At 36.6% G+C, this 26,640-nt stretch overlaps 2 protein-coding genes and 1 long non-coding RNA gene across 3 annotated transcripts in view; 1 reads left to right on the forward strand and 2 right to left on the reverse strand.

The window, feature by feature from the left end:
* The first annotated feature begins 103 nt into the window (after nt 1-103).
* LOC128246702 (D(2) dopamine receptor A-like) lies at nt 104-3,267 on the forward strand. The gene is made up of 2 exons (XM_052965053.1): nt 104-218; nt 1,201-3,267. The coding sequence occupies exon 2, from the start codon at nt 1,226-1,228 to the stop codon at nt 2,699-2,701; it is 1,476 nt and encodes a 491-aa protein (XP_052821013.1). The 5' UTR covers nt 104-218; nt 1,201-1,225; the 3' UTR covers nt 2,702-3,267.
* Nucleotides 3,268-11,908: 8,641 nt separating this feature from the next.
* LOC128246703 (uncharacterized) lies at nt 11,909-13,919 on the reverse strand. Its single transcript, XR_008263333.1, has 4 exons — nt 13,783-13,919; nt 13,027-13,139; nt 12,745-12,803; nt 11,909-12,382 (listed from the first exon to the last, which is right to left on the reverse strand). It is a non-coding gene; the product is annotated as an uncharacterized LOC128246703 (long non-coding RNA).
* Nucleotides 13,920-15,192: 1,273 nt separating this feature from the next.
* The window catches only part of LOC128246700 (vigilin-like), a 31,095-nt gene continuing 19,647 nt past the window's right edge, over nt 15,193-26,640 (reverse strand). The window contains exons 18-23 of the mRNA XM_052965051.1: nt 26,370-26,538; nt 21,640-21,782; nt 20,624-20,776; nt 19,736-20,044; nt 18,902-19,117; nt 15,193-18,657 (exon numbers count right to left, since the gene is read on the reverse strand). Of these exons, the coding sequence (XP_052821011.1) occupies nt 18,412-18,657; nt 18,902-19,117; nt 19,736-20,044; nt 20,624-20,776; nt 21,640-21,782; nt 26,370-26,538 (1,236 nt within the window). The 3' untranslated portion in view covers nt 15,193-18,411. The remainder of the gene's footprint in view (nt 18,658-18,901; nt 19,118-19,735; nt 20,045-20,623; nt 20,777-21,639; nt 21,783-26,369; nt 26,539-26,640) is intronic.

Raw genomic sequence — 26,640 nt, forward strand, 5'->3', positions numbered from 1 at the left:
TCAGCATAATGGATTTTTGGTTGTATTTATCAATGAAATAGCCTACATATAAGTTAGTAAAGTTGCGAATCTGCTATTTAATTGCGGGACGACTCGTAGGTGGAAATTATTTACGCAAAAACACAATTAAAAATATGACCGTCAAGGAAGATTTTGACGACAATACCATCAATCAGTTAAACCGTTTCTTAAAGTTTAAACTGGATGACACAATAGAGGTAAGCCTGCTTTTCTACCTTTTTCATTTGATTTTAGCACTTTTTTACGTGACCTGCATAGTTTGAAATAAAGAGATTGGTAAAATATCATTACAATATTTTTGCATCTGCATTTTATATGCCTAACGTGGGCATGTCAAAATTGCACCGTCCGTACGTTCATGCGCATTAACATTTATGGTTGATGGGGTTTACTGACAATAGGCTTAGGGGGATTTTTGTATAAACGCTCTTATAAGCTATTTTTCCAGTCTGTAACACACGGTGCGATTTTTGTACAAAAAGGTACATATATAAAGCAACCACGTCTTACCCCGAAGGTCACGGTCAAACTAAGAAGGTAATTATTATGGAATGCTGCATATATGCATATACAGAGAATAGACGATTGTGTTCGGGTTGTAATTTGTCATGCACATGCGAATTTTTAAATGACCTGGAACATATATTTGGCGTATAAAGAAAGTGTCGCGTGCAATAATCAAATCTCTACCTCGAAGGTCAAGGTCACACTTAGATTTTCAAGTAGCGTGCCACATCTGTTCGGCCCAAAAAGTCGATGTTCCGCACTAAGAGGTTAAACTATAATGGAATGCTGCATACGTGTTTATGCACGCACAGAATTAGTGGCCGTGGCCTGGCTCTAATCTTGTCTTGCATTGGGGGATATTGGAAATAGCATATCGCAAATCTGAGGTACAAACAGACGACAAATTATGTGGAAGACGCGGGTTATTCCCTCTGGTTGTGTCGCGTGTCCGTGGGTACCTACCTCTTACTCTTCGGTTACGCTTCCACATACATACTTAAGGTCCAGCATAAAAATATATACGCTTGTACTAGTAGTTTATGTTAGTTCAGCCTGAATGTAGACGTATTAGTAATTGTATGATTGTTAATTGTCCTCTCCATTTCGCTTTAAATACCACTTCGATGACATTTGTCATTTAAAGTGAAAGGTTCTTGATTTGTAACATTGCAGTTCTGCTAATGGTTGGGGATATAAAATGGAGAGCAATGCCACTATGCGTTTGGAGGTTAGCAGACAGGAAATCATGAGCCATTTGCTACCGGTAACCATCCTGATGGCTATTCTCGGAATTGTTGGGTTGCTAGGCAACATGGTTGCAGTGGCGTTCTACAGAAGCAGAAGCAATAGATCTTCGACTGTTCTGTTAATCATGTATTTGGCCTGTTTTGACATAACTGTGTGCATAATGATTATTCCAAACATCTTAGAAATGGTTTACAACGTGATGCATACGCAGAGCTTTTTATGCAAGCTCACTCATTTTCTCGGACTATCAACTGTCGGCTCTTCTTGTTTCACACTGATGTTGATAGCCATAGATCGCCATCAGAAAATCTGCAAACCTTTCAAACGTATGCTAAATCAGAAAAATGCCAAGTTCGCAACAATTGGATTCATAGTGTTTTCAGTTCTCGTTTCAATTCGGAACTTTTTCATCTTCGACACAATTGAAGTGCACCTAACGGCTGACGGTGGTACTAATGACACGATAAACGGTCACTATTGTACCTCAGATGATGATCCAAAATACAGCGTTGTTGTAACAGTGTTTAACGCCATTGATTTCCTCCTGCTGATGTCAATATGGATCACGATTTTGTACTGTTACTCGCATGTTGTTTACAGAGTGGTGAAGCTACGAAAGAAACGTGAAAGAATGAAACGGAGTACAACACACGGCGGCGTTGAACCAACTCACGTTGATAAACCAACAAACGTCGATAATAACTCTGAGGAAATCGGTGTGAAACATGTTTCCATCATAGATACGTCTAATTTTGACAATCAATGTCATACAAACGTGATTATTTTAGAACAAATAAATGACGAATCCTATGAAAGCAAGACAGATACGATCACTAACGAACCGTTTAAAAGTTCTAGTGAAGTTGGAAAGATGGCAAGGACAATTTTGAGAGATAAAATAACATCTGACGAAAATGTTCGCAGAAGTCTCCACGTACATTTTGAATCCTCAATCAGCGAATTAAACGATACATCTAGCGGAACTCACGACGACCTCGGTGAACATTCAGAAGTTGAAAGCGATGATACTTCTGGACAAAGCGATTTCTCCGAAACGTCGATAACTCAAACGTTCCCAAGTCGTAAACGTGTACGTCGAAATAAGCACCATATAAGCGGGAGGGAGCGTCGTTTGACGTATATGATGTTGGCGGTTTCTGCAGTTTTTATTGTGTGCTTTCTACCATTCTTTGCAGTGAGAATTGTAGCACGTATCGTATTGGAAACGGGTGAAGAATACGAGTTAGGCTTGATGAAGCAGATAGCTCTGCGCCTTCCATATCTGAATAGCGTTTTCAATCCGATTGTTTACTGTGTGTTTAATCAGGAGTTTCGCGAGTACGTATGGTCTTTGTTCCGCAGGATTGCCGACTTCATAATTATGTTCAAAAGAAAGATGTTTTCACGGAAAAACACTTGTTTTTAAAACTGCTTTAACGTGAAATCTACTTATGTATGGCCGTGCACTATTTCGCTCTAGTTAACCCTTTTTCTTCCGTGAACAGTATGGTCTGTTTATAGAAGAACGCAGCTAAGTTTACCAATCAAGCTTAGAGCTTCCTGGCTTTGGGTTAAGACGCAATGACCTACTTTGATGAACATGTACAGACCATTTGAATGTTAAATATGTCAGTTACCGGTTCTTGTGTATTTGCTCGATGTACAGTTAAATATGGTATTGATGTAAAATGTAAATACGGTTTTCTGTGTCGGTTCGTTTTTTCCCATGGTCATATTGAATTAGGGGTCGTATTGGGGGGGGGGGGGGGGGTGCATCCTTCACCGTTCTGCTAATAAGCCCTATTGTAAATTATGGACCGTGTTGGTATGTTTAATGTTTATTTAAAGATTGATGTATTATGTGAATGTGATAACATGTATCGGTTGCGTTCGTTTTTCTCCCTGGTCATATTATGGCAATAAATCTTTTCACCGAACTCATCTTACGTACGACTTGAATTGTTTCTTTTTGGTCGTATTTATATTTTTATAATGATGATTTCCGGAATATATCACACAAGTGTTTGGTAGGAGGCTCCTCATAAAGATGGCTAATCAAACCTGAAGTGTACCCTTAAAGGGACACTATGTAGGTTGATGTAATACGTGTAGTGTGTCTTTGTGTTTTTGTACATATATAGTCGAACCCCGTTGGCTCGAACTCGCTTGGCTCGAAATCCTCGTTGGCTCGAACTGTATGTAAAGGACCGATTTCTTTATGCTGAATGTAAGCATTCCCGCTTGGCTCGAATTTTCCGAGGCTCGAGGTATTTTCGCCGTTCCCTTAGAGTTCTTTGAGCCAACCGGGTTCGACTTAATATATTTATATTGTAATTATATAAGAGAAGTTATATTTGTTGTAAGTTTTTGGAAACAGCATAATACGTAATTCCATTATAAATGGAACACGATAAAGGTTAATGAAAATATAATGTTTTATTAAGTTTAACTCATTTGACTGAAATAATCAAAACAAAAGGGTATTATTTGTGTACAGATTTAAAAAATAATGCGCTTTATTAACTGGGGAATTTTGGGCTATGGAGCTAAAATATAAAATAACCATTTTATAACATTTATAAATGCCTATGTTTTTAACTGCACCAAAATTAAACGCTTGTTTTTTGCTTTGAGCATTGAAGTCAAATACGATGAATAAAATTTAAACCGAAATGCATCAGCCTATATTGTGCTCTTTTAAGCGCCATGTGAAATATGTTTTTACTATACTTTGAATGGCGTTCAGAACAAGATATTTCATATTCATGATTCCAAATCCCTCGAAAAATCATTTGTCCCTTATAACAGGATCAAGCTCAGCTTTTGATAAACTCATTTGAACTTGAGAAATTAATTAATTACCTTGTCTCATAATAAATAAAACAGTACAAACAAGAACAAGGATTAGGTGGCGATTTCAATCATTTGTCATTTCAATCTAATAAATGCATTGTCACTAACACGCAAAATCATGGTCAAAAACGTCCGTATGTGAGGAAAAGATCAGCAGGGGTCCAGTACAGAACAAATATAAATGCCGAGCGGTTTATGATCCATCCAGAGGTGTTCCGAAGAAGTCGTGGCCAAAGAAATAGAGCTGCTGACTGGTCAAAATCTCCAGAAGTGAAACTCTTTGATAAATGTTAGGACTGGTACGAGGTTCTGGTTATATATCTACCAAGGGCGGCTCAAGGATTCGACGTTAGAGGGGGCGTACTTGAGGAGCGTCTTTTTTTGACTTGCACCTTCTCCGCAGAACCGTAATTAATTTGGTTGAAAATGTTGGCATGGGGTTTGGAGGTACTCCCCCAAGAACATGACATTTTTAACATTGTCTAGTCCGAAATTGTGCATTTTGGGCCTATTTCATACTGTGTTTCTCCTATATTAAATAAAGTAATCTTGATTTTATATATATATTATTTATGTATTTATTTTATTTTATTTTTTGGGGGGTGCGGGGGCGGATGCCTGGTGCGGCTCCAACCCCTGGATCCGCTAGTAAATCCTTTTTAAAATGCCCATGATCAATTCAAATCATCAGTGGATTACTATTTAACATAAACAAAATCAAAAACACTTCAATCTGCCGAAATACCAGAAACAGTATTTCACTGGCACTACTTAATATTCCTAAAATGCTTCCTGCAAACAACAAAACAAGCCATATCAGGGGCTTCAAAATGACACGGAAATGAGTATCGTCCCACACGCCTACTTTTTGAATGCCCCTTTTAAACTTAGTGGGAGCTCCCCAAATCCCTAGTTTCAGCAATAATCCAGCTGCTTTCAAATTAAAATGAAACCGCTGCAAACACATCTCAACGGGAGAGGGACAGGAACTGGCGTGTTTTCCCTCTGAAACACCTCAAATAGTGCACCTCTTACGGGCCTTCCACAATGCAAGTTCATGTTAAAAGAAGTTTTGTGGTACAACCTTTACAGGAGTAGAAAAAAACCTCATAAGCAACATTTTTGGGTGATAAGGAGTTGAGCAAATTTTACGAAAGAACATTTTATCAGAGTTTAGTTCAAACGGCAATTGTATTTTTTTTATCTGTCGATAACTTAAATATTTCTGTGTGTCAAAATGATCCAGACTACCCAATCAACAATGCCTTGAGGGTTCTTGATCATATAAGTTCAAATTAGAAAGATATTCAAGAAAGTAATGCAAAATAGTGGATGAAATTCATTTCCTGGTTACAAAAAAAAAACTTTCTCAAAATACATGCTATCACCACAAAGCCGCAAGACATTGTTGATCGGGTAGTCCGGACTACATTGACACAAAAACATATTAATTTCGTATGAAGACATTTCCTTAAAAAATGTAAATGCTTTTTTTTTTAGATAAAATCTTATTCCATAAAAAAGTTACATCTAAACATGTTGCAACGGATGTATTTAGCATGCTTGCTAAGTATTAAAGCTGCACTCTCACAGATTGAACGTTTTGACAACTTTTTTATTTTTTATCTTGGAACGGGCCAATTTTTGCGAAAGTCCATTAAAACCAGTGATATAAGACTGCTGACAAAAATTGGATCGCAGATTTTTATATTTAAGTATATAAATTCATGTTTTATGCATTTTTTTTAAACCGTTAGTAACGGTCTAAGCCATAAAACATTAATTTTCGATCGGAAATATGCAAATCTGCGCTCTGATCTTTTGACAGCAATCTTTTCTCATTGGTTTGCAGATATTTACGCAAAAAATTGCTCTTTTCAAGACAAAAAATTAAAAAAGTTGTAAAAACTGTATATCTGTGAGAGTGCAGCTTTAATCAGAACAAATGGAATATTTTATTATCTTAATCATTAAATTCTTTGAAGGAAAGAGAGTGCAAAATGTGGTCTCAACTAAAACTAAGGTTTTAGCTAGAAGGCAATGGTAGGGTGCTGCACCCTGTCCCTTTTTGGAAGCACCTTTTTGCCCTTATGGAGGAAGAAGTGTTGAAGCTTTGATGTTCATGAACATATCATTAAAATAAGATTTTGAAATAATTATTGATGAATAAAGTTAATAGGTGATAATATCCAAAAAAGTAAGATATCCGTTTCACTTTTAAAATACATGTATATAAATATAGAGCAAAATAATTGTTTCAAATAATACCCTTACAAGTAAGACAACCTAATTTATGATAGGAGCGTAACATTTATTTTGCTGTCATAAAATGGTCAACCCAGATTTGCCAATTGAGAAATTTTACACTCATTTAATTAAAGATACTGACCGAGGTCCTTTATATTAATTGACCGAGGTTCTTTCAAAGTAAAGCAGCATAATATAATGCACCAGTCAATTGTAACCACGTCCCCAGGTCCGGGGGTATACCGGGGATAGTGGGGGAAATGGGCCGTGTTTTTCCCTTCCATGTTGACCTGCAGTGTCGAGTGAATGCGGTGATTTCTTTTCGTTCCAAAAATAGCGGGGATTGAGCTTTACCTAAAATACCCCGGGGGTAAAAGGGCATTTGGCCGGGATTTTACCAGCAGTTTGCGCCCACAGGGCGATTTTTTTTTACCTGGGATTGGCTTGACCGAAAGCCAAAGTCCCCGCTATTCCTCGGACCTTGTGGGGGGGGGGGGGGGTACAATTGACTGGTGCATAATTACCCCAGTAGTAGTTGTATATAATTCTACCTATATAAGTTTTGAAACTAAGCCAAAATAGCCAAGTCAGTGTAAACAATGTCTTGCGGCGTTGTTATGATTGCATGTGTATATTTTTTTAACCAGGAAATTATTTCAAAGATAATCACAATACTCATGCTTTTAAATCAAGATATGTGGCGACATGAAATACGATACTTAAACCTGTTATGCTCGCTTTTGTCTTGTGGTGTAGTGTGTCTCTTCGAGTGACATGGGACTTTGTTTCTCATGTTTTTTCAAGAAGCTCAATAGTTGATCCATGCTTCATTTGTCCCTGGTTTCCACTGTTTTCCAAATATATGGTGTACACAAGTGGGCAACCAGGGGTGCGTTTCAGATAGATTTTACGATCTGCCATTATCGTAAATTTACGATCATAATAACGACCAACTTAACGATAATCATAAAGGCGTTTCAGAAACGTCTCGTAAACTCTCCGGTCGTACGTAAAAAATAACGATAAAGCACAGCGTTAAAGCGAGTGACCCAGTCTGAAGTGAAATGACGTTACGTCATATTAACCTGATGAGCACCTGTCTTTTTTAATAATAATAATAATAATAATAATGATAATCTCTTGAAGGGAATCAATTAATGTAACTCTCCTTTTTATAATGATTGACACAAATGATACAAACTCGTGGTCTCTATTCTGATTAACCATCTGCTATTTATGTTACAATTGTATCTTAAGTACATCATCATCCGTGATTTTTTGTGATGGAGGCAGTGGCGGGTTCAGATCGACGTTCCCTTTAAAATTTGTATAATTATAATGAAAATTGGACAACAACAAAATACGTTTTTTTTTCAGGCTGGTGATTTTACTTTGATAAGTAAAATATTATAGTATGCGTATTATGAATGTTCTGTAAAGTAAATGCAAACGTGCAGCATGGTGCTGATGATGATAGTCACGAAGATGCGACGACAACGACAATGATGATTTAATAATAATAATGCGACAACGACACTATAATCATAATAATGGTGATGCGATGACGACGATAGTGATAATGCGGCGACGACGATTAAGATGATGATGATAATAATAATGATGATGCGACGACGGCAATGATACTAATTATGATGTGACGATGACGACAATGACCATGACGAGATGATGATGCGTAGATGTTGCTGATGATTGATTTGGATGATGATGAAGGTGGTTAAGTTGGTGGTGGTGGTGGTTGTGTATGTGTGGTGGATGATGATGATGATGATGATGATGATGATGATGATGATTACTGATTCCAATCATCAACAACCGGCCTTAGTTCAGATAACGAGTAATGAAAACTATATCTCTCTATTAAAGGCTTTAAATTCACAGCGAGGCGGTCTGTTCATGTGCATTATTAATGTTTCAATGGTCTTTTAATTAAAATTATTTTTTCTATGGTCTTTTTTCTATGGTCTATTATTAATGTTTCTATGGTCGACAAAAATACGCCAGCTCGTTAACGTTTTCTGACAATGATCTTCAGAATTGGGTGCCTAAATGTCTTACGATATAGTATCGGCAATGTGATGCGTAAGTATGATAAACGTTTGAAAAGCTATTTTTTGTTATAAATGTATTCAGTGCTAACATTGTTCTATGTTACAAATATTCGTTCTGCATGTTCTGTTGCAATAAGGAAAATAACACAAACCATACAACGAACTGAACATAATGGAACATAAGACAGAGTTCGCATAACACAACTAACCTCTCGATTCTTTTATCCCTAATTTTTTGTAAGACAGTTTTTTTTCTTTTTTAAAGGCACTCACTCATATATTGTTTTACTGTTGAAATTTAGTCGTATTAATAACTTTTATGTACAACCACCAAACAGCAACTCGCAGATACCCGTTTGAGCAAAATATTCTAAATTCAAACATAAGACAATTCAATTTTAATAGGTTTAATAAGTTTAAAACAAATATATTTTCAGAGGTTATTAACATATTTCGGTCCAACATAACTTTTTTCTGTAACGTGATTCAATTAGTATTTACAGCAGAGCACTGTTTATCACGTTTGATGCATTCGGAGCACCTCGGCCAATTTTCATCGAAAACAACCTCGGATGTATTTGGACGGTTTACGATGTCAAAAACCTTTACATTTTACTACGCTGCAAGTAGATCGCGTAGTAATTTTAATTTAGCAATTCAACTTTGTGACTTTACTCTTAGGAATCTCAATTATGTATGCAACAATACACATCACTGGCAAGCATTTCAAACTAGGATTTAAACTACTATAAATGATTAATACTATTATCTAAAAAAATACTAACTACTTCTACTGATGTACCGGCATGTAACCTAGGTTGTTTTCGATGGAAAATGACCGGGGTGTTCCGAATAATGTGTTATCATTGTAACAAACGTTTTATTTACATTTTAACAAAATGATTTGTTTCGATGCCTGACTCGACGAACATAAACGAGTTCCTTTAAACCAAAAGCTTGTCTGTCAGAACAAGCAAGAAATAATGCTATTAAATGAATCATCCGATGACTTGGCTTATATTATATTACACAAAGCCAAACTAATGTGCATTTTATCAAACGAAATCTTTTTCGTCCATTGTTTTCACGTTATCACTCCTAGTCTTTTCAAGTGCTCACAAGGACAAGCAATACTGCCCTGAATTGGGATAGATTGAGGAAAAATGGAAAACCAGCACAGTGTAAGTGTTAAGTAAACGAACAAATTTTAAGTAAACAAACAAATAAGGTAAAAAAATAAGGAAAGTTGGAACGGGCGAGGCGAGCTAGTCGTACTAAGTTTCAAGATTTTACCCAACATGTTTAAAATATCTTATAGCTAAAAGGCGCGTAGCTGCCTATACGCGAGTACGCGGCGGAATACACATGATTCTGACAAAAAAACAGCCAAAATTGCAGTATGCGTACTTGACTACATGATTCTAAAACCGTCCATTTTCTAGTCCTAAGTAAAGCAACTCAGAACGCCCAGAATGCACAAGACTGCACCATGGTTTTCAAAATAATCCGAGGGGGCATGTCCCTGGACCCCCCCTTGCATAATTATATGAATCCACATGAATAAAGGGCTAGCTACGCCCCTGGTGTTTAACCTGTTTCGCTTTCTCCGCCCAGCTTGATCTTTGAGATTGTATCTTATATGTTGTAAATGTCTTAGACCCAATTTGAGAAGACGGGGAACCAAATTAAATGTCATTTCTGTAAAATTGTTAAACTACAAATCTTAATAACGACTAGTCTTGGTACTAATCAAAGACTGAAAATGTAGGTTATAATTCAACAATAATCTCTGCTGCCTACCAAATGTTCGCATTTTAAATGATTGAAAATGTTCATGTTCATTGTACATGTATAGATTATGTTTGTATATTTTCTATATGTTCGAGAGGACCTAAATGCATTGTTAGAATAATCGGTAGTTGAGGAATGGCCACTTTAAATAATTTATAATTAAAAACAATATGCAACCACAGATATGGCACTTGAGTTGCTTTTGCCAACCGAGGGAGACAAGAACTAGTCTCACCCCGCCCCCCAATTTGAATTATTACCCGCCCCCCAATTTGAATTATTACCCGTCTTCGGGAAACTTCCCCCAGGCAAATCTACCACCAATAATGACCCTCATTGCCCTCCCTCTAAGAGTGCGGACTCTGCAGACCCCACCGGCGGTGTGACTACATCATCCTCTGAATTAGGCACCTAAACCTTCATATTTGCCCCATTTTCAGTTAGAGATACCATGACAACGAATGGTTGAACCTGTACCAGGCGTGGATCAGACACAGAAACAGCCTGTTTGGCCAAACGTTACCTGGGAGAATTCTCTGAACTTTATTTTGGGCCCGGAGACTGTTCAGCCTCGGCAAAAATGAAATCTCTACTCTTGTACGACAGATAAAGCACCCATCCCTTTTCCAAAAGGACGGACCCCCGAACGTGCCCCACCCCTCTCGAAGTTACTACCAGAGGAAGCATTTCTACCTCTCTGAGCTAACCATTTGACCGACAAATTGGCATTATTTGCACAAACAAACCTAGCTACCCGCCTCTCAGACTTCAAATACTTTCCAATTAGAGGACCATCAAACTTTACCCCCACGGTTTATCTTGGGCCTTCCTAACTTTCGCCCCCGGGGCTGCATGATTCAGGTTCAACCATCTTGTCATTATGAACCACGTCAAATCTCCCCCTTCGCGCGTACTCTTACGAATTCCTATTAGGGTTTAGCCACCTCCAATTCCCTTGGTCGGCCTCCTGGTGTTACCAGAACATCCGATAAGTTCAAGTTCAACCCAGCCGGTAGAGTCGTAGGAATATAAGTAATCCCCTAACATGTGTCTTAACCACTACCTACAGGTGTGAAACTCAGATATCTCACCTCAGATTATATAAACCCATAGAACCATGCAATCACCCACAGGGGTCATATTCCCCCGCGTATTCCGCCCCATAGCTCGCGGTCCATTGTCGGAGTCAAGGTAAAAACCCTAAGTTAACACCCGATCCTGGACATGGCGAACCAATAGCAACATTTTAATGCCCAATTCTCTGCACTGCTGACCCGATTCCCCTGATGCGGTACATGACACATTGCCCTAACCTGTACTTGGGATCTGTATGACTGAGATAGATCCCGAGGATAATTCAGGTATTCACAAAATGACTAAAAGAAATACAGCTATTTTACAAGCTGGTCTCATCAAAACACATTATTCAACAAAAAGTATCTTAACTGGTGCCGATTGCCATAGTGGTTAAGTGTTCAGAGTTTCATGCAAATATTATCTATTATCTATTTCAATCATGTTATGATATACAAGTGAGTATACACTTTATATAGCATTCTGTGTTTAAACATGAGCCAGTAAAAGTAAAAATAAATGTATTTAGAAATATCAAAAGATTCACATAATTTCTATAAAAGATAGTATGAAGGTTTACATGATCAACAATGATAGTGTGTGTTTTATATTTTATCATAAGTTTGAATAAATGTATCATTTCAATTTTCCTATATAATTCAAAAGTGTTTTAATCCTTAGAGGAAACATGTACAACTCGATATACATCACAGTTGAAACTGTATAAAAATACATATATTTTTGAAAAATCTAATGCTAATGGCTTTTAAATGCAAAATCAAAAAAAAAAGGAAAAAGAAATTTCAAATATTAAATGAAGATTACACACAAATGCCTCACTGCCTTTTTAACCGTTTAAAGTATTATACTGTATTGGGATATGCAATTAATTTCAGGTTCTGTTTAAATATATCTGTAGTTATCTGTTGGGTCTGGTATCTCCAGTGTATGTAGGTATAATGTACTGTTCTGACAAAGTCTCCTAAATCACACTGGAACTTTTAAGGTGAGTATCTTGAAGACTGACTCTGGGCATATTCTAGATGTTTGAAACATTGTGATTTCTCAGTGTCCTGAAAAAGACAAAAAGTTATAAAATATTGTTTAATACAGCACAATATAATACATTTATGAAAATGCCTTTTAATGGTTAAACTACAAGTAACACATAATTTACATTCCCATTTTTCAACTGAAATAGTATGCATATTTTATGATAATTATTGTCTTTTGAAAAAAGAAATAAGTGGGGTATTTAAGAAAACATGTAAACACCATTCTGGTCACTTTTTATTTCTTGTTTAATGTTCATATAAGTTAAATAACAATTATGTTATACCAGTTAACTGCTCAAAGTAAGATGCCCAACATCATCTTATTGTATTATTCATAAAATTTGTTTATATCCTATTGCATTTTATCATTTCCTACCTACTTTTACACTGCCCTCCATTGCCATCTTGAAGCATTCCTGGTAGTTTTTTTATCATGAGCCTGAAATAATTAACTAAAACAAATATTTAACAAGCAAAAAAACTAAATAAATGAAAACATATTATATCAATAAGCATTTGTACATAGCTTGTACATTAACTGCAGATATATAATATGGTTTTGCAGTTCAGTTTCTACATTAGTCCTTATGTGTTCATATGTTGAATATACCTCTTATATTATTCATAAAACCAACATTAGAATTTAATTCCCTTTTCCATACCATTATTAAACAGAGGTCAATGAAGAGCACAGCATTTTCCACCAAGACCATGACACTTCTGCTGTCAATTTTCATTTCAGTTTTTATTGTACACTTGGCATCAAATGGTATGACTGAAAAGACAAGATTTAACCTTTGTCAGTTGAAAACTCACATATGTACTATACTACAGAGTTCTACATAAACCATAGGATACCTTACTAAAACAAGTTTCAATTACAAGTAAAGGTGAACTAAAATGATTACGTTGTCACCCGATAGTGTTCATGGTATTAAAGTAGCCAATAATCAACTTATTTGTTGTGACAGTGTTGTTTACATTACTGTACAGTATATTTATATATATTTAGCATCAGTTTTAGATTAGTTCTGGCTTCCATAACTTTAATGTTGATATTTATTTTTTTGATGTTTACAACCAAAAAGGTAATATATAACGTGTTCGTTGAAGTTCTTTAGCTAGTTTAAGATGTGCAAAAATAAGAAAAATAATAATGTTATATCCTGACATGATAAAATGGTAACACTGTTTAATAATTCACTGACTACATGCCACAAAGACCGGTAATATTACAACAAAATATGTACAGACATTTATTTATCCGAATTAAAAACCATCCGAAATAGAAAAATTTCAAGAAAATGTTTTACATAACATATAAAACAGCAATGGAACCAAATCAAATTCTACATCATATTCAATGTTTTAGATGTACACAATATCAGCACATTTACTAAATATAACAAAAAGCTTACATCTTCTACAGTTAAAATCCTTTTTTTGACAGAACGGCGAAAATAGAACATTGTCGTACTGTTTTCAGCTATTTTTAGACATAGTTTATAAATTCCACACCAGCGAACATGCTACACGCAATATTAAACTCTCAAATGTTGGTAAAAAGTAAAAGTATACTTTGATATGGCGAAAATCTTCATCCGCCATCTTGATCGTTAAGTTAACGAGTGCCTCTTACTGGTCGTAGGTTTACGAGCAAAATTAACGATAAAGCAGGTGCACGTTGCGTCTCTGAAACGGTGCCGATCGGTAATTTTGGTCGTACTACCAAAATCAGCTAACGATCGCCTTAACGATCGTCTCTGAAACGCGCCCCAGGTTCTGGGTTTCACATGTTATACAATATAGACATGACTCTGTTAGAAATACTCTTGCACACTTTTACAGGTAATCCTGTGCATATGTCATCAAAAGTGTTTAAAAAAAATGTGTTATTAAATCATACCTGTATCATTAATATCTCAAGAAATTCATATTCAATAAGTATGATTATATTATTGTTACCTTTCTGTTATATTACTTTCTACCTATTCTACTACTATAAAAGGCAACCATCCAACAGTGCAATTCGATAAAGGGCGACCATTAAACAGGGCCCTTATTTATTTGACGAACCATCCAACAGCGCCATTCGATAAAGAGCAACCATCCAACAGCGTCCTTGGATGAAAGGCAACCATCCAACAGTGCCCTTCGATAAAAGGCAACCATCCAACAGCCCCCTTCGATAAAAAGCAACCATCCAACAGCGCCCTTCAATAAAGAGCAACCATCAAACAGTGCCCTTCGATAAAGAGCAACCATCAAACAGCGCCCTTCGATAAAGAGCAACCATCAAACAGCGCCATTCGATAAAGAGCAACCATCAAACAGCGCCCATCGATAAAGAGCAACCATCAAACAGCGCCCATCGATAAAGAGCAATAATCAAACAGCGCCCTTCGATAAAGAGCAACCATCAAACAGCGCCCTTCGATAAAGAGCAACCATCAAACAGCGCCCTTTAATAAAGAGCAACCATCAAACAGCGCCCTTCCAACAGCGCCCTTCGATAAAGAGCAACCATCAAACAGCGCCCTTCGATAAAAGGCAACCATCAAACAGCGCCCTTCGATAAAGGGCAACCATCCAACAGCGCCCTTCGATAAAAGGCAACCATCCAACAACACCTTTCGATAAAGGGCAACAATCCAACAGTGCCCTTCGATAAAGGGCAACAATCCAACAGCGCCTTTCTATTAAGGGCAACAATCCAACAGCGCCCTTCGATAAAGGGCAACAATCCAACAGCGCCTTTTGATAAAGGGCAACAATCCAAAAGAGAAACCATCCAACAGTGCCGAACAGATGGAATCAAAACAAGCATATTCTAATTTTCAAGTTTTAATTATTTATACTGTGGTATTCACATTATCGTTCATAGTACATCAGATAGAGCTCACTATCTCAACAAAATCCTTATTCCAAAATATAATGCAATTTACATAACATACAATTCATTTAGAATCATTTAAAATACATGGGTGAACAATGAAATGCATAAACCTGTGTTTCAATTTATTACCATAATATACTTTGCCGTTAATAAATACTTATTTTATCACATAAGCTAGAACCAAAGTTTCTTGGTAAATCACCCTAGACGTAAAGCTGGGTCAGAGTTTACCGTGGTAAAAAATTCCAAACTCAAGTAAAATAATGAACACAAAGAACATGCAATATGTGTTGAGGTTTCAGTTTAAAAGGGACGTAACTCCATATACTAATCCAGGGAGTTACGTCCCTTTAGCCCTGATCCCTCCATGAATGTCTTAACAATATGTGTCACATGTAATAACAAATGGTGCAGACCAATATGTGACTATGATCTCCCTCCAACCAATGTTCATGCATTAAAAATGGGTCATATTAGGTTTCAAAACCAGAGAACATTAAGACTACACAGTATGGGATGGGGTGGTGGGGGGAATACATTACATTTAACAAATTGTAGTAATTCGCTTTTGAAACTCTACAATACATGACATTGGTCATGTTGTATTAATTCACTATTCAAACAGTTGTTATTCAGAGGCATATATTTTTTTCATTCAACATCTATTGAGCAGAATCAAGCAGGTCTTTTCAATTAAGAATCACTGCATTTTGTGAACGTAAATTTTTGGGATATTTCGTGAATCCATGAATGACCAAGAAAAATATTCAATGTTCTGTACCATTGCATTCAGATGCTTCAATACTGTAAGTCACAGATTTAAAACTGTGTGAAATATACAAGAACAAAAATGTGAAAAAAGACCTTACGAAAATTTAAGTCATCTACAGTACCACTGACTTATATAATTTCATTTAAACGTCATTTATATAACTACAATTTAACTGATAAATCATGCGAGCGAAGTTTAAATAAAAAAAACAGTTACGATCAACTTGCTCTGAAAAACATAACATTAACAATATCTTGTTAAACTAAGGATAAACATATGACTAAAATACTCAACAGTTTATATTCTCATTAACAAATCATTTTTTGAGGAATCAAAGCAAGGTGGAGGTAACTCCTTATTTTTTTTATTCGGAGTCACAACCTTCTTCCATTGAGCCCTCTAATTCATTCACAAAAAACAGGCGAAAAAGAGCATTACAGGACATTTAACTGACATTTAGCAATTCATTGAATTTTAATACAAAAATCTAGTACAACCTTTTTGCTAATCTATACACAATTTGCACACAGAGAAATGCATATATCAGCTGTGCAGGGGTTCTAATGGCCGATAACTGCCAATCCTGACAAAAATAGCCGGGAGTTTGAGCGATTCATGCCCCAAAAAGCGTCAAGGGGCTTGGACCCTGTTTTGAAATTCTTTCCGAAGTTATTGGTGTTTGCTACTGTTTTTGACGTATCCGCAGAATGATCTTTATAAGTGTACAATAGTTTGAAGTAAAAAGCTCTAAATCTTGAAATTACTATCAATCCCGAGCTAATAAACCCCTGCAAATGTCAACGATTACTGGACAACAACAATGAATTTGAAATATTTGGTGTAAATATTTCATGCATAAATAAGTTCATAAAATCCAAAGTATTTCATTTTTGCTCTGACATTCATCCAATGTAACTACAGCAGTGTCGTACAATATTAGGCTGATTGATAATGATTAAAATCTATCATTAAAATAAAACAGAGGTCAAGCCTGAACTATACAATTATACAAACAAACTTCGTCAAATAGTTCATTCTTTTCGTGGTTTTAATATTTTTTTCTCAGACCAAAATAGAACTTCAAGGCCATAATTAATGAAAGTTTGCTTGGCTTTCCCCAACTGAATCACAAAAATATTGGCTACCTGAAAGTAGTTTGTTTCGCCTTTTCGTAGGTCATTTTTGTTTTACTTTTTTTTTAAACCGAATGAAGGGTTTGGGTCCTAGTAGTAAAAGAAACATACAAAAAAAACCTACCAACACATCAATATAAGGGTTAGACAGGTGAACGCCAAACAAACTATTCCTTTATGCTGGCCATATGCTGAATTTAGTGTTTCATACTGGTCATTATATAACACAGAATTATGTTTTAGAAAGCCCGGGTTAAACATGCCAAGCAGACCAGTTAAAGCTCAAAAATAAAGATTACTTTTATGACTAGCTTTAGGATAATTCTCTTTTTATTCTTAAAACAACCTCATTGAAATACAACTTCGGTAAACAATGAATACATACCAAACAAACACTAAAAATAAATCCTGATACCGGTAGGCATTTTTCAAAAAATGTATGCCACTAATTAACATCTTAAATAATTCTTAACATTTATATAAATCAAAAAGAAATGTGTGTTTTGCAATTTAAAGACAACATAATTGGTGTACTTGATTGTCTTTAGTTACAAACATACAACAGAAATAATGACTTTAAACTTCTAGCAAATTATGGCGTTATTTGATACTTCGCTAACCTGAAAATGAGTATAACCTGAAAGTTCTTAAGCGACCCATATTAACTGTAAATTAGCAAAGTTTATCCCGGCCTCTTAAAAATGAAATGAAAAATGTGCTTTAAAACACCGACACCAAAAATATTTGGCATAAAAACAGCATCTGTATGCACTGGGTAAACTCTTCGACATTCAAAATTATGCATTACTTTATTCTTAAATTATCGTCAGTATTTTTACCTGATCATTTGAAAATAATGATATACACTCAACAAAATTAATTAAGGGTCACTCATACTACTGATATATAATGTTAAAATATTGATATAGATCAGCAGACTTCTGCCTAAAGCCTGTTTGAAAGGTTACTGAATGTAAATAAAACAACTGTTTTAATACCAGTAGGTGGCCCTTTACTAATTTTGTTGAGTGTATTGTAAAATCTTGTTATCCTCTTTTAAATGCATTTAACCAAACACAAATCACTCGGCAACAACTGGTAAAAAGGAATATCATCAACAAAAGTAATAAAAATACCTCATAAACAAAACAGAGCAGCTAAATCCAAACCCTTGCAAACAGTTTCTGCATAAACAAATGAGGACTCTTAAGTTGATATAGCTGTATTAAAATTGCACAGATATTCCTCACTTTCTGCGCATGGGTCCCCAAGCAAAGGATGATTTCGGAGCAACAGCCGAGCCCCCTGTAGCACCAGGAAAGCTTGGAAATTCTGACGTGCTGCTGGTATCTGGGGCGGAGCCATCGTCCTTATCCCATGGGGCATTCTTAGTGTAGAAGCCCGGGTTCTCGGATCTCTTGGGTCTCTCGGGCTCAATCCTGCTGGGCTTCTGAAGGCTCTTCAGGTATTCATCATCGATGATATCTTGCAACTAAAAGCAAAACAATGAGGTTTTAATTCTGTAAAAACTGAACTTTCATCATGTTGTAATCACAGACATACCAGACTTTGCAAATGAGTGCGAGCTTCTACCAGATTGTAAACTAAATTTCCGTACCTTTTGCTATTAACTGTAATCATGTTGTTCTATTTTTACCAGATCCATCATGCAGATCTTACAAGACTGAGCTTTGGGCTAAGGCAAGTCTTTTGACAAAATGTCTTTGAAAACTTACAAATTCCTCCTCCATGTTGAGAAGATGGTCTTTACACTCGTAGACGTCATCCTCAGCACCGCTGATAACGAGTATGTCTTTGTCGTCGTTACCCCGAGGAAAGCGGAGATCCACCTTGAAGTCGTCCTGGATACGCCTCACACCGCGCCCTTTCTGCCCGATGATGCGGGAGTGTATGCGGTGGTCTACACGAACCTCAAGATGAACTTGGTCCTCCTGTAGTATGAATAAGGTTTACTGATAAAATTGGTGACAATTACGGGTATCCTTGGTGGCACCTCATTATATGAGAGCTGCAATTTACTCAGTGAGGAGTTATCAGAGCAACAGTGTTCTTATGGGTATATCATGGGCTTGTTTCAATGTTAAAACTATTTTATTAAAAAACTGAAAATATGTTTGCATCATATTTTCGTTAAATTGCTACATATCTTTGCAAATGTATTAGTAGCCAGTATTAAGAATGCACACACAGTTAAGAAAATGACAATTATCAACATGTTGCCATTTAATGGAGTTGAGAGTTTTAAGAAAGTTGTAATTTCGAGCATGTGTACAAAGTCTTGAATGATATTTAAATTATGAGAGATTTTGAAAATTATAAGAGATTTTGATGACAGCAAAGCTTTCGAAAAACAGAGAAGCTTACAACTGTATTTTGAGAAAGTTCCATACAAAAAAGATTTATTTCTCAGGAATGACTACCGGGTCAATATTCTCACATAGGAAATTTAGAACCTTAGATATTAATATGCCCATTAAGCTGGGTAAGTAATAATACCATAAATACTGATTTCAAACCCCTCAGAAAAATTGCTGTTTCTAGTCACTTACATAATCTTTCACCATACGAAGGATCTCATCACGTGCTGCTTCACAATTCCTCTCGTAGCCGATGATCCTAATCACGCTCTGGTCCTCGTCATTTCTCTCCGGCAGCTGAATGCGAACATCGTGGTCGCTGCGTATCTTGTTAATCACCTCCCCACGACGGCCGATGAGTTTTGGGTGATAGTCGGGACTCACTTCAACCTTGATCTCAAAGCTCTTCAGCAGCCGATCCTCCTTGTCAAGTTCAAGGTCGCTAACCTTGGCTGCAAGGGCTTCCTCGGCCCGTTGTACATTTGCTGGTGGACCTGTCACCTAAAATCAGTAAAATTCATTATTTATTTGCTTTGTATACAATTCAAAATTCTATTTCAGATGGATTTAGCCATAATGCATATACAGGACTTCTAAAATCCAACAATTTGCTGGTCTTGACCAATTTTGACCAAGCTGGACCGATTTCAGAAACAGAAAATGGTAAAAAATCAGTCTAAAATTTGTTCATTTAATGGGGGGGGGGGTCCTATTGTATGCTACCAAGGCTGATTGAAGTTTAAAACTTTTAGACACCCTGCCCATTGTTAACTCGACAAAAACTTAGAGGTTCAATCCCTGCCACAGGACTCTTACCCTCTTAGAATTGAAATAGAACTGTGGTGTCTGCCAAGGAAATGTAGTTAGAGTGATTCATATGAACTATAAAAGGGTTCTTTCATTTAAACTGTTAAATCTATATTTAATATTAGGTTATAATTCGAAATTAACCATCAGTCATTACTGATTTCAGCTTGACATTGACCATGATAAAGTCTTTCATCAAAATCATGACAATGATCAAGTTCTGTCTTTCATCAAAATCAAACGAGCAAATAAAACACATCAAAGCTTCCATACCTTAATGACGTCGCTCTGCTGCTGTTGCGGTGGTATGGAAATGTTCACGTTACACTCATCCATCAGTTTGCGCACGTCACGTCCCTTCTGGCCAATTATGTTCTTGTGGAAGTCAAACGGAACAATCACCTCCTTCGTGATTGGCACAAGGTCCTGCAAACAATAAAATAATGGTTATGAATTGCCATGATTAAAAAACATAATAGGTATCAAATGTCTTGTTTTCCAACATCATTCCTCCTAAAAATAGTTCTACTAATAACAAAGTCCTCTATGTTTGCACATAACATGGTATTCAAAGGCCTACACAATATGCATTTTATCAAAAACACAAGGTATAGTTGTGGTTATCAAATTATATGAGAGGAAATCTTTTTCAGCATACAAAAGTAAATCTGGACTTCCTCATGGGGGCGAGTGCATCTGGTCAACTCTTGGTTTACAAGGTCAGCCTAAGTGGACAGTATTCCCTTAATACGCATTTACCACTCAGGGAAGTCAATACTTGCATGATATAATTTTTATCTTCAATAATTTAATAATTTACAATGATAGATTATAAGTTCTTAACTCCAAAGATTTCTTTGAATTGCATTTGTCGTCTGTCTTAAATGCCCAGTTTTTTTTCTAGTAAACATGACCATGACCTTTAACCTATTGACCCACATAGACAATACCCAATGCAGATTTTAAGTGGTTCAAAAGCTATAGATAGAAACAAGTGTTTGTAATTTTTGTAGTAAAAGTCACCATAATGACCTTTGACCTATTAAATTGATGGGCGTATTCTATTGATCATGATCACTCTTTCACTTTTATAATGCCCTTCATGAGATTTTGTGTGGTATGCACAGCATGGCAGATGCTTAGGGATTGCTTTGTCTGGTGGCATTGTTGTCCGAATTTTTCTTTGATTTCTGCTTAAATACTTTTAATTAATTTGGTTTCGAGACTTCCAACTTGATATAAACAGTGATTCACTGTAAAAGTTATAAAAGTAAAAGTCAAGACCTTACCAGTAAAGCTTTCTTGGCCTGTTCGCACGCATCCACCTTGCCAGTGATGGTGATAATGTTGTTCCTCTTCACCTCGCCGTTCACAGCTTCCCCATTTACCATCTCAGGTGCTTCACCTGCATCAGCGGCATCACCTGCATCGCCTGCAAAAATGAAACCGGTAATACAGAGTGAAAATAACGTGCCTGTTGACACAGAAAACGCATGATATGAACTATATTTGTATGATATGAACTATATTTGTACAGTCTTTCTGTGCCCTGAGATGATATTTCAGCTTAGTGTTATAAAGGATGTTATGTTTAAAGATTGAATGATAATGACCGATAATTCCAATCCTGAAAATTTACTTTGAGTATGAAGGACCAAAAAATCTGTTCGCAGATTTTTATATTTAAGTTTAAAAATTGATAATAAAACATTACATTACGAACAGAAATATGAAAATATGCTCTTTGATCTTTTGTCAGCAGTCTTAAAGCAGTGGTTTGCAGATGTTAACATAAAAATTATGTCATTCCTATACAAAAAATTAAAAAGTTGTCAAAACGGTAAATCTGTGATAGTGCAGCTTTAACGGTCTTTTTATCATCATCACTGATTAAGGTTTACATTGTCCCTGATGAATGGAATCGGGCTCAGATAGCCCATATTTTAACCCTGATCAAGGTACCCAGTATTAAGATGTACACATAGGAGAGCTCCTTCAATATTATAACAAGAGGGCCATGATGGCCCTGTATCGCTCACCTGTAGCTTTGCTAAATAAAGTGAACATTCTGACCTATTATCATAAAGATCCAATGAAAAGTATGGCCCCTAGAGGCCACTCTTTTATTTGTCCCACTGACCTAGTTTTTTACCCCAAATGACCCTATCAGTAGGCAATGCTTCAAACCAAATATTTAAGACCTAGTCCTTGTGGCTTCAGACAAGAAAATTTTAAAGTTTTTTCCTATATAAGCCTATGTAAAACTTGTGACACCCAGGGTGAGGCCTCTTTTCACCACAGGTGCACAAATTGAACAATCTTGGTAGCGGGCCACTAGGTTATGCCACATATAAAATGCCAATGTCTTGTTGGTTTAGACAAGAAGTTTTTTGTTCTATATAAGCCTATGCAAAACTTGTGACTCCCCCCAGGATAGGGCCTCTTCTCCCCAGGGGCATAAATTGAACAATCTTGGTAGAGGACCACTTGGTTATGATACATACCAAATATTGAATGCGTAGGCCTTGCATTTTCAGACAAGAAGATTTTTAAACACTTTCCTTATATAAGCCTATGTAAAACTTGTGACCCCCTAGGTGGGGCCTCTTATCACTTCAGGGGCATAATTTGAATAATCTCGGTAGAGAACCACAAGGTAAAGCTACATACCATATATCAAATGCCTAGGCCTTGTGGTTTTAGACAAGATTTTAACTTTTCACTAAATAAGCCTATGTAAAACTTGCGACCCCCGGGCAGGGCCTCTTATCACTCCAGAGGCATAATTAGAACAATCTTGGTAGATGTCCATAAAGTAATTATACATGCCAAATATCAAAGCCCTAGGACTTCTAGTTTTGGAGAAGATTTGTTAAGTTTTCCATATCTAAGTCTATGTAAACCACGTGACCCGGGGCGGGGTTATTTTTGACCCCAGGGGCATAATTTGAACAATCTTGGTAGAGGTCCATTAGGTGATGCTACATATCAAATATCAAAGCTCTAGGCCTTGTGGTTTTGGAGGAGAAATTTTTTTAAGTTTTTCTTATCGGTTACCATGGCAACCAGAGTTTCGCATGGAATCCATGTCTTTGAACAACTTTGGTAAAGCTTCATGCAAGGAACATCCCTGCCAAGTTTCATCATGATTGGCCAAGGGGTTAAGGAGATGTTGTTCGAAGCAAAATGTTGACGAACGACGTACATCAAGCGGTCACAAAAGCTCATTATGTCACTGCGTGACAGGTGAGCTAACCATAGGGCCATGGTGGCCCTGTATCGCTTACCTGCCATCGATCCATACTATTGGGACTTTCAGGATTGCAATGCATCAATATTTTGAGTTACTGGTTCTTCCTTAATTGTTAGTAATTAATGGATGCCACCAGGCGACAAGTTTACTTTGTTGTTAACAATCATGAATGAATGGAAGTTGTCATAGTATATTAATGAGCAAACAAAATACAAACAACATCTTCAAAGGGTTTTATTAATGTGTTTATTAAACATTTACTTGTGCCAAATTTTCTATAAAAACAAACATCTTCAAAATCAACAGAATGCATCAAAAAGTTGTGGGAACAAACCTTGAAAAGTATGATGGAAAAGATGGGTTCAAGGGAATGATATGAAGAAATGTTTTGTTGAATAGGGATTGGTATTAGCTGCAAATACTGAGGGCATTAACAGTTCTAACACTGGACTTTTAACGTCAAGGTAACATGAAGGTGATGGTCACAATTGTAAGTGAATGGGAACTACATCAATAATGACAATGATAACATCAATGCAGACACAATGTAGTTGGTGACAACATTTTTACTTTTTCCAGGAAACAACTGAGCTCTAAGTTCTTTGGTTTTTGAATGTTTTAAATGTGTCAGTAATAGTATTCTTGTGCCAAGGTAACTATGACAGACAGATAGGCTAACAAAAATGTACAAATATGTACACTATTATTTGTGTAGACTGCACATACTGTTGAGTACAAATGTGAAACGTTCAATAGTAGTCAGCCAATTGCAAATGAGAACATGAAATTATATTGAATAGTAGCACATTGGTGACATATTTTTAAGATTTTTGCAAACAAGAGGCACATCAGTGCCTGTGCTGCACTGGCCTACAGGCTCAAGCAAAGGCCACCTAACAAACATTTTCGCCAAGTTAAATAGAAATACAATCATCGGTTTCTGAAGAAAAGTCATTTAAAGATTTTTCTATTTTTAGCTCTGATGGCCATGTTGTGCAGCGGACCAGAACGGTTTGGGCAATTTGAGTTAACAAGGACCACCAAAGGAACATTTCTGTCTGACCAAGTTGCATTAACATTAGGCTAAAATTGTGACCTCTATTGTGTTCACAAGGTTTTTCTACTAATTGACCTAGTGACCTAGTTATTGACGGTAATTGACCCAATATCGAACTTGACCTAGATTTTATAGAGATGATCATTCTGACCAAGTAACATTAAGATTAGGCTTAAGTTGTGACCTCTGTTGTGTTCACAAGGTTTTTCTACTAATTGACCTAGTGACCTAGTTATTGACCGCGAATGACCCAATATCGAACTTGACCTATATTGTTCTAGAGATGATCATTCTGACCAAGTTGAATTGAGATAAGCCTAAAATTGTGACCTCTATTGTGTTCACAAGGTTTTTCTACTAATTTACCTAGTGACCTAGTTTTTGACCTGGGTTGACCCAATATGGAACTTGACCTAGCTTATGTTAAGATGATCATTCTGACCAAGTTTCATTAAGATTAGGTCAAAATTGTGACCTCTATTGTGTTCACAAGGTTTTTGTACTAATTGACCTAGTGACCTAGTTATTGACCGTGAATGACCCAATATAAAACTTGACCTACATTTTACAGCGATGATCATTCTGACCAATTTGCATTGAGATTAGGCTAAAATTGTGACCTCTATTGTGTTCACAAGGTTTTTCTACTAATTGACCTAGTGACCTAGTTATTGACCGCGGATGACCCAATATCGAACTTGACCTAGATTTTATAGAGATGATCATTCTGACCAAGTTGCATTGAGATTAGGCTAAAATTGTGACCTCTAATGTGTTCACAAGGTATTTCTACTAATTGACCTACTGACCTAGTTTTTGACCCCAGATGACCCAATATCGAACTTGACCTAGATTTCATAGAGATGATCAGTCTGACCAAGTTTCATAAAGATTAGGTCAAAATTGTGACCTCTGTTGTGTTCACAAGGTTTTTCTAATAATTGACCTAGTGACCTAGTTATTGACTGCGGATGACCCAATATCGAACTTGACCTAGATTTTATAGAGATGATTATTCTGACCAAGTTGCATTGAGATTAGGCTAAAATTGTGACCTCTATTGTGTTCACAAGGTTTTTGTACTAATTGACCTAGTGACCTAGTTGTTGACCGCGGATGACCCAATATCGAACTTGACCTAGATTTTATAGAGATGATCATTCTGACCAAGTTGCATTGAGATTAGGCTAAAATTGTGACCTCTATTGTGTTCACAAGGTTTTTCTACTAATTGACCTAGTGACCTAATTATTGACCGCGGATGACCCAATATCGAACTTGACCTAGATTTTATAGAGATGACCATTCTGACCAAGTTGCATTGAGATTAGGCTAAAATTGTGACCTCTATTGTGTTCACAAGGTTTTTCTACTAATTGACCTAGTGACCTAGTTCTTGACCCCAGATGACCCAATATCGAACTTGACCTAGATTTTATAGAGATGATCAGTCTGACCAAGTTTCATAAAGATTAGGTCAAAATTGTGACCTCTATTGTGTTCACAAGCAATTGTGAACGGACGGACGGACGGACGGACGGACGGACGGACGGACGGATGGACGGACGAAGAGTGATCACAAAAGCTCACCTTGTCACTACGTGACAGGTGAGCTAAAAATAAATTGCATTCTTTCTGTTCTTACTATAAATATAGCATAACACAACACCGAAATCTCATTAGAACTGCAAAATGTGTTCTGTCCATACCTGCATTGGTTGGTTTCTCTGCTGGTGGTTTGTCAGCAATGGGTCGGTCAGGGAACTTTATCTGCACATCAAAGGTTGATGTGATTTCCTGAACGTTAGATCCGCGGGCCCCCATCACGGTACGGTGGAACTGCTGTGGGATGTCGCACTCTATCATCACCTGGGCTTCCTGTTGGTAAAGATTTTTTTATTTGTTATTCAAATTGGACTTTAAATACTAGCAGAAGTTTTATACTAAGGTTTCAGCCAGGTTTTTGAAAAGGACAGGGTG

Source organism: Mya arenaria, chromosome 9, assembly GCF_026914265.1.
Source record: "Mya arenaria isolate MELC-2E11 chromosome 9, ASM2691426v1".
In the NCBI taxonomy this organism is placed as follows: Eukaryota; Metazoa; Mollusca; class Bivalvia; order Myida; family Myidae; genus Mya; species Mya arenaria.